At 48.3% G+C, this 16726-nt stretch overlaps 5 protein-coding genes across 5 annotated transcripts; 2 read left to right on the top strand and 3 right to left on the bottom strand.

The window, feature by feature from the left end:
• Positions 1-540: 540 nt before the first annotated feature.
• On the bottom strand, positions 541-3204 carry EDB93DRAFT_1253505 (uncharacterized protein; the record flags this gene model as incomplete). The annotated part of the gene is made up of 16 exons (XM_041453465.1): positions 541-892; positions 948-1082; positions 1135-1223; positions 1279-1394; positions 1459-1472; positions 1521-1665; positions 1722-1901; positions 1957-2051; positions 2102-2292; positions 2344-2397; positions 2450-2474; positions 2529-2608; positions 2656-2720; positions 2783-2916; positions 2979-3108; positions 3162-3204. 16 exons carry the CDS (start codon positions 3202-3204, stop codon positions 541-543), a joined length of 1848 nt encoding a protein of 615 aa, XP_041304485.1.
• A 629-nt stretch (positions 3205-3833) lies between these two features.
• EDB93DRAFT_1301477 (uncharacterized protein) lies at positions 3834-6649 on the bottom strand (the record flags this gene model as incomplete). Its single annotated transcript, XM_041454691.1, has 16 exons — positions 3834-4369; positions 4423-4563; positions 4621-4712; positions 4775-4890; positions 4951-4964; positions 5013-5163; positions 5219-5422; positions 5477-5571; positions 5625-5812; positions 5864-5917; positions 5971-5995; positions 6046-6092; positions 6148-6197; positions 6250-6377; positions 6427-6553; positions 6610-6649. The coding sequence occupies 16 exons, from the start codon at positions 6647-6649 to the stop codon at positions 4042-4044; spliced, it is 1800 nt and encodes a 599-aa protein (XP_041304484.1). The 3' UTR covers positions 3834-4041.
• A 1068-nt stretch (positions 6650-7717) lies between these two features.
• EDB93DRAFT_1253503 (GTP-binding protein) lies at positions 7718-8751 on the top strand (the record flags this gene model as incomplete). Its single annotated transcript, XM_041453464.1, has 6 exons — positions 7718-7861; positions 7912-7944; positions 7990-8162; positions 8214-8296; positions 8356-8553; positions 8606-8751. 6 exons carry the CDS (start codon positions 7718-7720, stop codon positions 8749-8751), a joined length of 777 nt encoding a protein of 258 aa, XP_041304483.1.
• A 176-nt stretch (positions 8752-8927) lies between these two features.
• On the bottom strand, positions 8928-10941 carry EDB93DRAFT_1301469 (uncharacterized protein; the record flags this gene model as incomplete). Its single annotated transcript, XM_041454690.1, has 2 exons — positions 8928-10878; positions 10913-10941. The coding sequence occupies 2 exons, from the start codon at positions 10939-10941 to the stop codon at positions 8928-8930; spliced, it is 1980 nt and encodes a 659-aa protein (XP_041304482.1).
• A 426-nt stretch (positions 10942-11367) lies between these two features.
• Positions 11368-12109, top strand: EDB93DRAFT_1166204 (uncharacterized protein; the record flags this gene model as incomplete). Its single annotated transcript, XM_041450197.1, has 4 exons — positions 11368-11386; positions 11505-11558; positions 11614-11659; positions 11710-12109. Coding segments are annotated over 4 exons (266 nt in total), but the record flags the coding sequence as incomplete, so codon positions are not given.
• Positions 12110-16726: the final 4617 nt, after the last annotated feature.

The raw sequence follows: 16726 nt of genomic DNA, 5'->3' as shown, positions 1-16726 counted from the left end.
CAACTCCCTCACTTGTTCTCAATAATTTCCGCGAACTCCGCGTGCTAGCATCAAATCGGCTCTGGCCAGATATACAGACTGATCCTTCCGGACTGCCACGACGGCTTTCAAAACGAAAATAGTCGAAGCATATTTGTCAGCCGTAGACAGGCTCAGCGTTTAGTACTCACGCCAGTTCTTCGGACATTTCGCAACAAACAAGGCAAGGCGCGTGGTTCGCCAAGTCGTTCGGGGCTGTCATCCCCATCGGTATACACATCTTCAGATAATTCAGTTATGGAACTCAGAGGTATGTATCGCTGACATACGGGACGCGCGGCGGGACAAGCTCGTTGAGTCGATGTTCCCATGTATGCGGTGGCCTGCTAGACTATCTCATGGGAGTAGTCGTGTCCCGGGAGGATAAACTGATTTCAGGGAAAAGCTTCTCAGAGAGAACGTCAGGGCAGACTACAGTAGCACAGACAGCTGTAACATAGTACGAGTAAGGACACGTCGACATCCAGCTAAGAGACACAATCAAAATAATACACAAAAGAATCAAGTGCTAGACTTCTCGGCCGTGTCCCACGGTTCATCCGAAGATAAATCCACAACAGGAAGTTTGCTCCGAAGAACCATCATTTCTTCTGCACTGATGCTATATGATTGTAGCAGCTTGACGAATTCATCCAATGAATCCCGGTCCGCGCGTGCCAAAATGGTCAATTGCCTCTCGTACTCCTGAATCCGATTATGCACCCTTCCCCTCGTTGGTGAGTCGTGGTAGGACTTGATCGCAAGCTTGATGGCTCTACGAGACAGTTCCTGGTTTTCAGACACAAGATACAGCGTCTGCAGCACGAGAGTTAAGTCGATGATGTATATCATGAAGCGTTGAAGCGCCAAGCAGCTGGGAAGGAGACCTGTCGGTATTCTCTCCATGAAGGATAAGTAGCAGGACGTACGACTGCTGATACACCTCGTGAACCCATTTCGCGATCACAACACTCGCCACTATTGGTAATACGATGGGGGCAGCAGGTCCGGCCAGTGCGGACACGATGCCCGCAATAGTACCCACAATGGACAGCCCAAACGCGCTACGAACATTGGATGAGATGAAATTCACCATCGCGTGAAAGGCTGTCTTACAGGTTCTTGTTGGCATTACCAATGGGTCCGACATCTAGCTCATTGGCCATGTTCGCCATCAATATCCTGAACTCTGGGCTGCACAAGTACTGCGGGTGAACGGCATCAGAATATGCGACAACGAATAAAAAAGAGAGCCATGACATCGTTAGGGTCGTGGAAGTTCCACACCTTGACAATGTCAGTGTGAAGCACATGCAGACAGTCCCACATAGAACGGTCCTTGAATGGTGCGCTTGATCCGAGTGCCTTCCAGTATTCTAAAAGACAGACGTGAAGGTTCAGCTTCTGTTCAGTATCTTTGAATACAAAATCAAGACAGACTTCTCTTGCCAACCCTGATGCTGCGTAAATAGCAAGATAAGGATGAAGCAAGTAAAGCTCACTCTATCGATGCCTTTATCTTCAGTCCAGGATCCACTCGCTGAGGGGCAGACGTCGTCACCGACGCATCGGTCCCAACATGCTTACAAACGAGTTCTTCCGTGGTTCGGATCAAACGGGCCAGGGTCTCCTCGTGGTGTCCATTTGCTGTGCTCAGGATTGTATTGAAAACGCAAATAACAATCACAGCACATGCGGAATACCGGACCCTGCAAATTTCTCCAGGGGTGCGATACAGGCTTCCTTTAGCTTGTCTTCCGCGCTTTCCTTTATGCGTTTTTGGATGGCCGCATTGTCCAAACCCTTGATAGTTGACTTGTCCAGAGTTCGCTCCACATGAACGAGGAGGGTGTCGAATTTAGTGAAAACGACAACAATAGGAACTTTGACCTGCGTTAGTTGTGACCTGCGTGTAGCGGTAAAAATCCATCGACGTACTGCCTCCCAGTTCTCCTTTGCGCATCAGTGTGAGAAATTGCTCCACGCCGGTTTCTAGTAAGCGCCCGCCTGCGCAGGGTATTTCAAAGCAAAGCCTTGTATATAGTCAGCTTGTCATACAAACGCACTAAGATGGTGCTCTCACCAAACAGCATGTAGCCGATTTTTCAAATCAGGCATTACTCTCCGGCGCTCAATGAAATCTCGGACAACTTTCAGGTTGTCTATTTCCCCTGGTTCAAAACCTTTGCTATCGTGAAGAACAAATCTGTCGTTCTGCGGTGAGATGAATTCGTGATCGATGCTGGCCTCGCCCGGCTGTTCGTGCGAAGCCATCTATTGACACCATGAGTAGCTGGATACTGTGCAGTATCGTGATTAGCCTACCGCGTTCTTTACTCCGAATGCGTGGTTGATCAGCGAAGACTTGCCAACGCCAGTCTATCGGAAATACCGTGTCAAAGCTAGCATGAGATCAGCAAAAACCTGGTACCTTTCCTATTACCAAAATTCGGAACCTTGAAAGCCCCTAGCGTCAACCTAAAGAATGTTTGACAGTAATCCAGACTCACTGAGGACACTTCTGAAAGATTTCGTCAGTGGTAGGCCGGAGCTCCAGGGTTTCATCGGAGGAGTGAAACTGCTCGGTCTGCTAACATACGACTTAGATGATTTCCGACGGGAGACATGGAACCTTACTTCAGTTGTTGGATTCCCGGAAAGTTCGATGACAATGGTGATGTTTTCATGAACCTTTTTGTATTCTGCGCATGTAAGGTTGAATCCGTGAGCGATAAAGGCAAGAGCGTGATGGTTACTGTTTCACCTTGTCGTTCTCTTGCACCACATACGTGGAACATGTCTTTTAGTTCGAAATCAACGTCATCATGCTCGGTCTTCAGCCCAAGCCATTTCTTGTACTGCAGACGTAAGGACAATGTATCTCCAATAGAAAGCTTCCTGTGATTAAACACAATACCAGCTCAGTTGGGTACAGTTAGTTGTCAAGGTCGAGTCCTTACATGGGTGGAGAAAACGCCTTTCGCAAAACCTTTTCTGCCCCGCTTTTGATTGGCATGGACGACCTATGGCTAATCCGTACTTCAGCAGACTTCACATTCTTGTTCGAGTTGCTGAAATCGAGGGTAACACCTATTGGATATATCCAGTAGGATTCGTGATTCTGCTGACGAAATGACTTGTACCAGAGACGTAGAGATTTGAAGCGTCGAGGGAACTACTAGCCATAGTACTGAATCCTTATTCGAATTAGAGAATACTTTCCTTCGTCACGGCGGATTTATCTGAAGGCCGGGTGTAGGCCATGCGTCAGCTACGCAGAAGGGAGGTATCCTCGTGTAACACAGCCTAGCTATTGACGCGTACTCCCAGCTCGTTATGATGATGAAATGAAGAACATGTGGGTCCGGATCCGAGTCAAAAGGTGTGCTGTGTCGGACTTGAGAATATTCGAGGGTGTGCCAAAATATGTATGAAGGTTTGGAGCGAGGATACTGTGACTGATTCGAATTGAGGAGGAAGCACGGTTCCTGTAACTTAAGCCACCGTGAGACCCTTGAGGCATGATGGAATACCCCCTTGATTCGGATGCGGCTAGCTATAGCACTCAAGCGCCCCATGCACCAGCTTGTGACACAACACAGATATTCTTCTGTAATTTCGACCGGAATACATAGGCCGTGAAGGGACTGACTGTCACCGTTCTACGAGACTCGTGTATTGGAGCGATCATACCGTGACAGGCTAATTTAAATTGGATGATAAGCCTGGCGCTCCTGGATGAGAGTTGAAATCGCTTAGGTAGTATCTAAATCCAGTGCATTGTCAACCTATTGTCTAAGCATCTGCGGGCCAAGTTTTTACGGATTGTTTTATTACCTTGGCACCATGACACTGGAAGGCTTGATCGATAGCAGTAAGTCCAGGGCGTTAATATATCACATGTTACATTGTTATGATAGATATAGTTGTATAGTACAAGCGAGCACCGTCTGTTCCGGGCCCTGCTCACCAGCAAAACTATCCACAGAAGAAATGAATCGAGTGCTACGACCTCTATTTTCTCTATGATCCGTCCGGTGCCGACAAATCTACATGGGGGATCTGTTCCCGAAGTTTGGACACTTGTGCCGCATCGATCTTATAAAATTGTATCACCTCGATGACTTTCTCCATGATATCTTCATCCGCGACATCCAGGGCGGTCAACGACGTAACATAATCCTGAATCCAAGTAAACACTTCTTCCTTCATTGGAGAGGCGTCGTAGGCTTTGAACGCGAGCTCGATAGCCCTAAGTGTGAGTGCCTGACTTTCTGACAGGAGATAGAGTGTCTGCAACACAAGCGTCAAGTGGGCGATGTAGGCCATGGAGCTCTGAATCGCCGCACGGCTGACAAACAAGTGTGGATATCCTTTTTCTCACAAAAAAAAAGTGGTGCGTACCATGTCTGGTATACTTGGCCAACATATACGGCAAGTACGGCGCCTGCTGCGATGGGTGCTGCGATGGGTGCCGCAGGTCCCGCTGCGGCCACGGCGGCCACAATACCAGCAATAGCGCCCACTACGGACAACCAAGAACCTCTGTAAACATTCAATGAGATACAAATTCATCTGTCAGGTAAAAAAAGATCAGCCTACATGTTCTGGATGGGATTGGCACGTGTACGTTCAGCTGTTGTATCATTGACCATCTTCCTCATCATACCCTTGAAATTCGTGCCATGCAAGTGCTATGCGCAAATCACGTTAGGGCGGATACTACACGACGACGACAAATAAGACAGTCATTTACAGATTGAGGGTCATAGAAGTTCCACACGTCAACGATGTCAGTGTGAAGCACATCTAGACAATGCACCATCTGGTGGTTCTTGAACAATGCGCATGATGCAAGCGACTTCCAATATCCTGCAAGAAATCAAAACTTAGTTTGTATTCAGTAATTATCAACACAAAACCAGGACAGACTTTTCTTGCCAACCCTGACACTGCGTAAATCACAAGATAAGAATGAAGCAAGCAAGACTCACTTGATCGATGCGTCTATGTTGAGTCCAGGATGCACTCGCTGAGCGACGGAGCTCATCACTGCGGCCTCAGAGTCGGGAGCAGAATGCTGATCGATGCAGTGTTTGGTTTTTTCCACCAGGTCGCTGAGTGTCCCCCTGAAGTCTTCTTCAGCTGCAATATTATACTTTAGAGGCACGCATGAGCCTGTTCAAGTATTGACACGCACCAGAGACCGCAGCATAGGGAATATCAGGCCCTGGAAGTGCCTGTAGAGGTCCAACGCAGATATTCTGCAGCTCGGCTTTTGCTTCGTCCCTGGCGTGTTTCTTGATGACTTCGTCATCCGATCCATCGAGAGTGGTTTGAGCCAGAGTTCGCTCCATGCGATCGATGAGCATATCGTACTTAGTGAACACGATGATAACGGGAACTTCAACAAAGTGAGTTTCAACATAGCAGAGATATTAATTATCAATTCATTTACCGTCTCCCAGTATCCCACTCCTTTTCCATTCTAAGAATTCCTCTGCTCCGTTCTCTAGAAAAGGTCCGCCTGCACGAGGTATCTCAAAGCAAAACCTTCCGTATTTGGTCAGTCCACCACGACGGAATGGTCGAGATAGATTCCCTACCAAATAGCATGCAATTGATGTTCCGGAGACATTCCCTTCCGACGGACAATGAAGTCTCGAACTATTTCGAGGTTGTACCTGTCCCCTGCTTCAAAACCTTTGCTATCGTGGAGAACAAACCTTTTGTTCTGAGGTGACTTGAGTTCCTTTTCGATGTCGGCAGCGCCTGGCTGATTCTCGGAAATGATCTATTAATAGTATGAGTAGCTGGTCTCGTTGAGGTGTCGTGTTCATCCCACATTTTTTTCCACTCCAAATGCGTAGCTGATGAGTGATGACTTGCCGACACCAGACTATTTAAAAGTACGTCGTTAGCACTGTGCTGAGATCGGAGAAAGCCGGATACCTTTCCTATCACCAGAATTCGGAACCTTGAGAGTATCAACCTCAAGAATGGCACTTTATTATCATCGCGACTCACCGAGGACATTTCTGAAATATGTCAGAGCTAGTAGACCGGAGTTCAGCCTGGTTACGGTAATCTACGACTTAGACGGGTTCGATAGCAGACATGGATCCTTACTTCGGAAAGGGCGACGATGATCCTGATTTTTTTATGAAGCTCCACGTACTCTACACATGTGGGTGAGTGATTAAGGGGAGAGTGCGATTATTATTGTTTCACCTTGTTCTTCGTTTTCACTATACATTCGGAACATGTCACCTGTTTTGAGATTGATGTTTTTGATCTTCGTCACAAAGCATTTCTTGTACTGAATGTGCAAGGAAAACGAATCTCTATGAGAAAGCACCCTAAGGCAAAGATAAACAGAAGCAACTAAGGTGAGAACCAAGTACTTACATGGGCGGAGAAAACTTCTGTTGGAAACTCTTTCCCGCATCGCGTTGAATTTGCGAACTGGATCTGCCAATGCGTACTTCAGCAGATTCTATGTTCGTTCTCGACCTGGTGAAATCGATGGTGATACCTATCGGACATATTCAGCGGTGTTGATGATACTACTTGATGAAAAGAAATGAGTACCATGAACGGGGAGATGGGAGGAAACCGCAAGTGTGGCCATGCTAATTTGAGAGTACGAGGCTGAGTGGGTCACCTCGATAAGAGAACTATATATTTATATTGCAATTGAGCTGGAGTAGACGCCAAATTCCGACTGCAGAAACACGTGGGTCACAAGAACGGTATAGCTTGTGTCGCAATTTGCAAACACTTTGTGCGAAACTCACCTAGTTAGATATACAACTCGGGTCTACCTCTTTACCGTGACTCACCCACTGTGATGAAAGTCGTAGGTCAAATTTAACCGTGCGATACATATATACATAGTTAAACCCTGTTCCTGTTGAATCTCACGGTATACCAACTTGGGAGACTTGCGTAAACTCAGGTCAAATCTAACGTGCGATAGTTAAACCCTGTTCCCGTTGGATCTCACGAATATTGTGAAGACAAAGCTCTCGATCTGTGAAAACGCGCAGTACACCAACACTTCTCCCTGGATAAGAGATAAGATCAGTCGCTTGACAAGGGAATGGGGAGCAATCATACCCTAACTGATTCAAATTAGATGAAGCACGGTTGTTGACCCTCACCGTGCTTCTACCCTTTAGTCATGGACCCCATGACCTGGATCGATGATAGGCGCTTGGGCGTGTTGGCTTCGGGCTGGGTATTCAAATACCGGGTTCACCACTTCTCCCTCACATTTACTAGTACCTTTGCCCCTGGATGAGAGTTGAAATCGGGTCGCTTGCAGGGAATGGTCGATAAGTTTGAACGAGCGTACCGTGACTGATTCAAATTGGTTTTCGGTTCAAAACCGGTACCGTGCTTCTTTAAGCTGTTACCCTTTCTACCTAGTACTATGACCATGGCAGTGTCCACTCTTACGGATCTTTGTGACCCAACAAAGGTATTCCGTCACTTCCGAATCAAAGCCACTTCGAGACTCATCAGACTCCTTGTGTATGCCTCATGTAGTATGCACTTATGTACACCCATTGCCTACTGAATCCAAAATCAGTACATGCCGACTTCAACTCGGGTAGAATTCACCGAGTTCACACACTGCAATGATTATAAGGCTACCTACTAAACCAGCGCTTCTCCTTGACATTTACCTTCCCCCATGGATCCTTCAAAGATAAGAAAGAAAATCCGTCGCTTTCGAATCCTCATCATAGGGAGAAGGAATGCAGGAAAAACTACCATCCTTCGAAGAGTTTGCAACACACGGGACAACCCAATAATATATAACAGCGCCGGGAAAAAGGTGAGCATCATCATGCTAGTAGGAGGATGGTAGTGACCCATCGACATCAGATCGATCTTGCAACCATAACGGCATCCAGAGAGGTAAGGTGTGCTCTTATTTCATGACATGAACTGAAGTGCTCTCAGCGCGGAGAGCACGATATCGACAATGAATTGGTGTTTGAAAGCAACCCAGGATTTATCTTTCATGATTCATGCGGTTTTGAGGCGGGCAGCGCAACCGAATTCGACAAGGTCAAGGAATTTATCACCAGCCGTTCAAAGAAAACCAAACTAAGCGATCAACTACACGCTATCTGGTAATTGAAACTGATGAATCACAAAATGCGCTATCTCACGGTTCAACATAGGTACTGCATCCCGATGGATGACGCACACAGGTCGTTCACCGAAGGTGAAAAGAAATTTTTCTCTCAGTGCGACACAGGAACCGGTAAGCTTTCGCATCCCACCATCGTCGATGATGGACTGATGCAGAATCGCAACACTCAGTTCCAGTGATCGTACTGTTCACAAAGTTCGATGCCTTCTACGACGTGGCATACGCAGAGCTGAAGAAGAAAGGAAAATCGCTAAAGGACGCCGAAAAACTGGCCTCAAAACACGCCGACGAGTTATTTGCTAACGGGCCACAATTGGAGTTTCTCAAGAACGTCCGATGGCCTCCAAAATGTCATGTCTGCCTTCCTAGTAAGCCGGTTGATGGTCGAGTTGCGATGCATGATGACCGTTGATCCATTAGACATGAACAACGATGATGCAGATTGCGGACCACTAATGGAACGCACGGCTGGAACTCTGGGTACCAATGAAGTGCTAGAGCAGTTGTTCGTTTCGACCCAGCAGAGCAACTTGGAGCTCTGCGTGAAATATGCAGTTGACAGGTAACTACCCATGATCTGGTTTACCCGCCATGAGCGCTGACAACTGATATTGTCTAGAACACTCAAGAAATATTTTGACTCTAAAGAGTCTGAGGTTCATGAGGTGATGATAGCAAGAGTGGGCGTCTGGTTTCCGCATATTTCGGTAAGATTATTGGAAAGTTCAAAGAGTGCTCTCATTTAAGTTTGGGGTTTACTTGTAGGTTGTGAGTGTGTCGATCCTCGTTCGAGCTCGAGCCATGCTGATCCAAGTCGTCGCCCGCCCTTCGCAGCAAGTGAGTGTGTCGATCCTCGTTCGAGCTCGAGCCATGCTGATCCAAGTCGTCGCCCGCCCTTCGCAGCAAGTGAGTGTGTCGATCCTCGTTCGAGCTCGAGCCATGCTGATCCAAGTCGTCGCCCGCCGTTCGCAGCTTGTGAGTGTGTCGATCCTCGTTCGAGCTCGAGCCATGCTGATCCAAGTCGTCGCCCGCCCTTCGCAGCAAGTGAGTGTGTCGATCCTCGTTCGAGCTCGAGCCATGCTGATCCAAGTCGTCGCCCGCCCTTCGCAGCAAGTGAGTGTGTCGATCCTCGTTCGAGCTCGAGCCATGCTGATCCAAGTCGTCGCCCGCCGTTCGCAGCTTGTGAGTGTGTCGATCCTCGTTTGAGCTCGAGCCATGCTGATCCAAGTCGTCGCCCGCCCTTCGCAGCAAGTGAGTGTGTCGATCCTCGTTCGAGCTCGAGCCGTGCTGATCCAAGTCGTCGCCCGCCGTTCGCAGCTTGTGAGTGTGTCGATCCTCGTTCGAGCTCGAGCCATGCTGATCCAAGTCGTCGCCCGCCGTTCGCAGGGAGTGAGTGTGTCGATCCTCGTTCGAGCTCGAGCCGTGCTGATCCAAGTCGTCGCCCGCCCTTCGCAGCAAGTGAGTGTGTCGATCCTCGTTCGAGCTCGAGCCATGCTGATCCAAGTCGTCGCCCGCCGTTCGCAGTATGTGAGTGTGTCGATCCTCGTTCGAGCTCGAGCCGTGCTGATCCAAGTCGTCGCCCGCCCTTCGCAGCAAGTGAGTGTGTCGATCCTCGTTCGAGCTCGAGCCATGCTGATCCAAGTCGTCGCCCGCCGTTCGCAGCCAGTGAGTGTGTCGATCCTCGTTCGAGCTCGAGCCATGCTGATCCAAGTCGTCGCCCGCCCTTCGCAGCAAGTGAGTGTGTCGATCCTCGTTCGAGCTCGAGCCATGCTGATCCAAGTCGTCGCCCGCCGTTCGCAGGAAGTGAGTGTGTCGATCCTCGTTCGAGCTCGAGCCATGCTGATCCAAGTCGTCGCCCGCCCTTCGCAGCAAGTGAGTGTGTCGATTCTCGTTCGAGCTCGAGCCATGCTGATCCAAGTCGTCGCCCGCCGTTCGCAGCTTGTGAGTGTGTCGATCCTCGTTCGAGCTCGAGCCATGCTGATCCAAGTCGTCGCCCGCCCTTCGCAGCAAGTGAGTGTGTCGATCCTCGTTCGAGCTCGAGCCATGCTGATCCAAGTCGTCGCCCGCCCTTCGCAGCAAGTGAGTGTGTCGATTCTCGTTCGAGCTCGAGCCATGCTGATCCAAGTCGTCGCCCGCCGTTCGCAGCTTGTGAGTGTGTCGATCCTCGTTCGAGCTCGAGCCATGCTGATCCAAGTCGTCGCCCGCCCTTCGCAGCAAGTGAGTGTGTCGATCCTCGTTCGAGCTCGAGCCATGCTGATCCAAGTCGTCGCCCGCCCTTCGCAGCTTGTGAGTGTGTCGATCCTCGTTCGAGCTCGAGCCATGCTGATCCAAGTCGTCGCCCGCCGTTCGCAGCTTGTGAGTGTGTCGATCCTCGTTCGAGCTCGAGCCATGCTGATCCAAGTCGTCGCCCGCCGTTCGCAGGACGTGAGTGTGTCGATCCTCGTTCGAGCTCGAGCCATGCTGATCCAAGTCGTCGCCCGCCGTTCGCAGGACGTGAGTGTGTCGATCCTCGTTCGAGCTCGAGCCATGCTGATCCAAGTCGTCGCCCGCCCTTCGCAGCAAGTGAGTGTGTCGATCCTCGTTCGAGCTCGAGCCATGCTGATCCAAGTCGTCGCCCGCCCTTCGCAGCAAGTGAGTGTGTCGATCCTCGTTCGAGCTCGAGCTTTCCTGACCCAAGCAATTTGATGATCTGTCTGCAGGAGGTCGGTATATCGATTTTCTACTGACCTTTGAGTCGAGTTACTGACTGAAGACATTGTTGATCCGTTGACAGCTTGTGAGTATCATCATTCTCTGCCAAACTCCTGCCTTCCTCACTCTGATGCAATCGTTGATTTATTGTTAGGATGTGGGTGTATTGATCACACGTCGCCTTTGCGCTATACTGACCGAACACATCACGGTTCCATTGATAGATTGTGAGTTGATCCATCCACTATCAATCTCGAACCATACTGACTGAAGACATTGTCCGTCCATTCACAGTCCGTAAGCGTATCGATGCGCGGTCGAATTGGTGCATTACTGACTAGTGAAATTGCTGATCCATTTTGACAGTGGGTGAGTATGTTCATCTGCCATTAAGCTCGGACTTTCCTCACCGATAACATCGCTGATCTGTTGACAGGGAGTGAGTTCTTCATCGTTATTCTCATTCTCATTCGAGCTCTAGCTTTGCTTACCGATGGCATTCCTTAGAAAGTCAGTGTGCCAATCTTCCTTTGAATTTGAGATTTGCTTACCACCGAGAAACCACATCCTTTAATAGCGTGTGAGTCTGGAGCCTTGCTCGCGAACGACATCGCTGATCCTTCAGTAGGACGTGCTTCGTGACGATAACTGTGTTGAGATACTGTCTAGGTTACGTTCTGTGGTATGTTCAATTGACCACAGATTGTAACACACTTCTCATATCGCAAATCTGACAGGTCTCTGGCTCATCGCCCTTGGAGAACATCATTCAGCTTATTTCTGGTAATTTTGAGGCAACGTTGCGATGGTCCTGCTTATTGTTGTTCATTTAGCTGCTGTCATCATCTTCGAACACTCTTTCAATATTTTCGACAAGCGGCGCTATCTTCAGGACCTGCAAAAGTCTGATCCCTCTTTTTATGTCGCTCTGGAGCAGTACATGCCATCTCTATATGCAGCTACTGTCAGGGAAGCTGTGATCGCTGCCGTCCAGGCATATAAACAAGCTGTGGCCGCAGCTGCCCGCGCATATGAAGATGCCGTAGCTACTGCCGCCCACGCATATGACGAAGCTATTAGGACTGCTGTCTATCCACGTCGACCTACTTGGACGGCGAAGTTACCATTTGAATCGTCCAAGAGGAAGGCAAAAGAAGCTTTCGAGCGCTCTCAGGAGGAGAAAAAAGCTTTTGAGCGCTTCAAACAGATGGAGAAAGAATCCATTGAACGCTCTCAGGCGGAGGAGAAAGAATCTTCGTGTTCTCGAACGAAGGCGGAGTTATTCGAGGCTGTTCTTCAAATTACTTTGAATCATCGCCTACGTATGTTTCACTATCATGCTGTGGTAGCAGTCCTGCTGACCCGTTTGTTTTTAGCTAGACCTTAATGTCACATTTGTCGAGGTGGTTTCAGGAGTCGGAACTTGTACGAAATGCTTGTATGATCACACAATATGGCGGTATGGTGTATGCATGTTTGATGTACGTCGGTCAGCCTCAGCCGAGACAGCAATGAGATCGACTGGGCTTGATATACCCCCAGGTATCCGTGAACTGATTCAGATTCAAGTGAATTGAGGTCGGCGTCGGCTGTACTCCACGTGTTATTCTGCTCCACAACCTATCCTGAACTTGCGTACATGTTTTGTAAAAAAACAAAAAAAGTAATCTAGTTTATCGCCGTTTCAGAGTTACAACATAGAAAACGCACGGAACGTCTCTGTCAATGTCAGTAGCACTTGTTGATAGTTGAGACTGAGCAGTTAGCCTTCGAAATCGATGAACTGCAAGCAGTGGGCGCATTTTGAAGTCTTCGTTCTTTGCAGGACAATGCAGGACAATGCAGGTTGTTTATGGCTCTGGATTATGAAGTCAAGGGTGGAACTCCTGATGCATCGTACCTTCAGAATGTGCGCTCTGTGCATCCCAGGATCCACGGTCGGAACTACATCATTCTCGTTTCCACTAGTTTTGATTGACCGCGTGCATCATCCCCTGGAGTTCAAATGAGGGACCGAGACGTTCAAACCATGCTAATGGAATTTGTTGCCCTCTGTTCACAGCTTGTGAGTGTATTGATTCTCGGCTCAAGTCATAACTAATTGAAAATCGTCGCCCGCTGTTCCAAAAATGTGAGTGTGTTGATCCTCCTTTGAGCTTGAACCATGCTGATCAAAATCGCTGCCTGCTGTTCGTAGCATGTGAGCACGTAGATCCTCATTCGAACTCGGGCCATGCTGATCAAGGTCCTTGTCCACTGTTCACAGATTGTAAGGGTGTCGATCCTCTTTCGAGTTCGGACCCTGCTGATTGAAATCGCTGTTCACTGTTCACAGGCTGTGAGTGTGCCAATATCAGTCCTCCTCCGAGCTCGAGCCATGCTGATCTAAGTCATTGCCCAATGTTTGGAGCATGTGAGTGTCTAGATCCTACTTTGTGTTCGAGCGATGTGGATCGAAGTCGTTGCTCAATTGTTCGCAGGATGAGAGTCTGTTAATTCTCCTTTGAATTAGAGCCATGCTGAATGATGTTGTTTCCCACTGTTCGCAGGCTGTGAGTGTGTTCATCCTAGTTCGAACTCGATTCATGCTTATTGATATCGTTTCTTACCGTTCACAGGCTGTGAGTGTGTATATTTTCTGAGCTCGAGCCATCCTGATCGAAGTTTTCGCCCATTTTTCGCAGGCCGTGGGTGTGTAGGTCTTCCGAGCTCGAATCATGCTGACGCCCACTGACTGCAGGCTGTGAGTGCGTCGATCCTTGTTTGAGCTCAAGCCATGCTGATCGAAGCCGTTGCACTGTTTGCAGCTGTGAGTGTGTTGATACTCGTTTGAACTTGAGCCATGCTTATTGACATAAATTCCTACTGTTCGCAGGGTGTAACTGCATTGATCCTCTGTCGAGCTAGAACCTTTCTGATTCAAGCCGACGTTCACCCATCACGTTGACAGCAGGTGAGCGTATTGGTTCGTCGACGAGTTCAACCATTCCTGACTAAAGCAATTGACAATCTATCTGTAGGAGGTCAGTGCATCAATCCTCTACCAACCTTGAGCCACTAACCAACGAAATCGTCGATCCATTGAAAACTTGTGAGTATGATCATCCTCTGTCGACCTCCTGCCTTCCTCATTGATGCAATCGCTGATCTATTGTTAGGGTGTGGGTGTATCGTTTCTCTGTTGCCCTCGTCATACTGACCGAAGACATTGCTACTCCATCAACAGATTGTAAGTTGGTAGATCCACCATCGAACTCGAGCTATATTGACCGAAGACATCACCCATCCATCCACAGAACGTAGGCTCGTTGAATTGGGACATCACTGACCAACGAAATTGTCGATCCTCATTGACAGCTCGTGAGTGCGTTCCTCTGCCATTGAGGTCGAGCCTTACTCACCGACGACATCACTGATCCGTTGGCAGTCTGACTCTCTCGACACTCATTCGATTACTGTCAGGATGTCAGTGTGCTGATCCTCCGTCGAGCTCGAGCCTTGCTTACGACTGAATCTTACATCCCTTTAACAGACTGTGAGTGTTGATCTTAGATCCTTGCTCGCGAACGTCATTGCTAATCCATCAATAGGATGTTAGTTTCCTCATCCCTTTTTGACTTCGGGTCATGCTCACTGAATATATTACACATTGGCAGTATGCGAGTGTATCGATCCCCCACCGAAGTACGATATGAATACGTCTAACCCTCGTACACTCGGAACGGTTGGGTCGACGACTTATCGAACTTGAAATGGACTGGGACCTCAACCATTAGATACGCCAGCTCGATATCTAAGGCATCATTTCATATCAGCATCAACGTGCCAGATAACGGTGGATAACTCACTTTCCATAGGTCGACAGTGTCGACGTCAATATCAACATTCCATAAGAGGGCCATCTTCTTGGTCATGATAGAGCTCCTCAAAGCGCCGACAGTTTCCGTCCTTCAGTGTGGGTAAATGCACGCAGATCGTCATTCTACATCAAAACGAAACAGAAATGAGGTCAGTAGAATAAATTTATGTTCGCGGCTGAGGGTACGGAAGGTTGGATGATGTAATATCACGTGACTAATCTCAATTTCAAAGTCAACCTTGCCTCTTGATTCGTCGTCCAGTTGCTGCAATTCATGCCCACAACCAACTGACAGCAATAACTCGATTAAATCCAATATCGACGTTTGGTGTCGCGGTTCTTCAAGTACCTGTATGATCATCTGTCCATTGCCTCGTGGTTGCCTTTCTAGTATCTGCTATAACAGCTCCTACGGACGGACCATCCGGCGAGATTCAAAATGCCGTAAGGCGCTAGGCGCAGTGCGTGTCAACCACGTTCTGTCCCTTGGGTCTTGGCCCCAGGTATTCAAAAGGTCAAGCTCCGACCTTTGTATTAATGGCCGACCAGCACGGGAGACGTGTTCTGGATGCAAGACCACGTACTAGTACAATCTCGTATAGGGCCTGCATTGCAAGTAAGGTTCAATATCTGGTTAAAGAAAATATCTCCCGCCGCCCGCACCAGCACAGCACAATACGCAATCCTCGGCTCCTAAATCCGTCGCTATTCCTCTTGGTCAACGAACCTTCTCATGATTATAATATCGGTGTAACCATGGCGTAACTACAATGCGTGCTACTACCTCTCATCCCGCCATACCCACATTCGTTGGACAATGCTCCAAACGGTCAAGGTTTAAATGGTGACTATGTATGTATCATATGAGCTGAACTCAAACTGCGTCATGTTAGGGCATGTTCCGTTGTCGATATTTGGTTCCGAACGTTGGCGTTGGTGCTGGCCTTTTTTTTCTATTTTGACGTGCTGGGGGGTTACTTATATCTCCTCACCGGTGACCCGCGCTAAAATCCGTCGGCGACGCAGCCGCCCGTCATAACGTATGATGTTCCTCATTTGCTAACGCAGGGTCCTATCACGTACGCACGAATTCTCATTTGCTCATACCCCTGATTACGACTCGTGAAGTAGACGTGTTCTGTTTATGGAACAAAGTCATGTGAATGGTCCTTGTACGTGCTTTCGTACTTATGATTCTTCGTATGCAGGATATTCACTCGCACGAACCATCAATTGTAGGCGAGTAACGTCTTTCGAATGGACAGATCAGGTACACGTCAAGGGTCGTCATTCTTCTAATGCGGCCTTTTTCATTATTATATTCGGGAGTCCGACGAGCCACTCGAGTCATAATATACCTCGCATCATGGAAGTACGCAGGCGCGCGTATTCCATTTAAAAGTTGGCGTTTATGCGCTCTTACTCTAACTTCAACGTTGCCGCAATGGTTTAAACTTTAGTTCCTGGTTCTTCTGATGAGAATACCTACTTTTCACAAAACACCGCTCTTCGAATGACTTGTATTGTACATGTGCCATGGACTTGTTAACTTCTTGAGTTCTTCGTATCCGGACATGAGGTTATGAGTGTCAGTGACCTGCGTGTGATGTTGAATGGCTCCAAGGGTTGAGAATAATGTTCTAGGCGTCGAACCATGATTCCATATCAGAGTCTTTGAAGTATGCAAGTACCGACACTGGCGGATGGAAAAATTGCAGTACCCGAAAATAGGCGTTATGGTCAACGCCGCAGATAGTTTATCTCATGTCCCATATACATACGGCCATGCACTAGTGTTCTTTATTTGATGCATATGCTGTAGTACGACAATCTAACCAAGTTCAGACGACATTGTTGATTCTCTGGTTCTAGACCTTGGAAGCACTAGCGGCGAACATTCATTCATGATCTACGAGAACAAAACCAACAACGAGGACTACTTTTATTCACGGTGTCCTCCTATCTTACGACCGCTGAGATGAACATAAAGT

The sequence above is a fragment of the Suillus bovinus genome (assembly GCF_016758785.1).
Source record: "Suillus bovinus strain UH-Sbo-P2 chromosome Unknown EDB93scaffold_60, whole genome shotgun sequence".
Classification (NCBI taxonomy): domain Eukaryota; kingdom Fungi; phylum Basidiomycota; class Agaricomycetes; order Boletales; family Suillaceae; genus Suillus; species Suillus bovinus.
The sequence above is the reverse complement of the archived record's forward strand: the minus strand, read 5'-3'. Positions and strand labels throughout refer to the sequence as shown.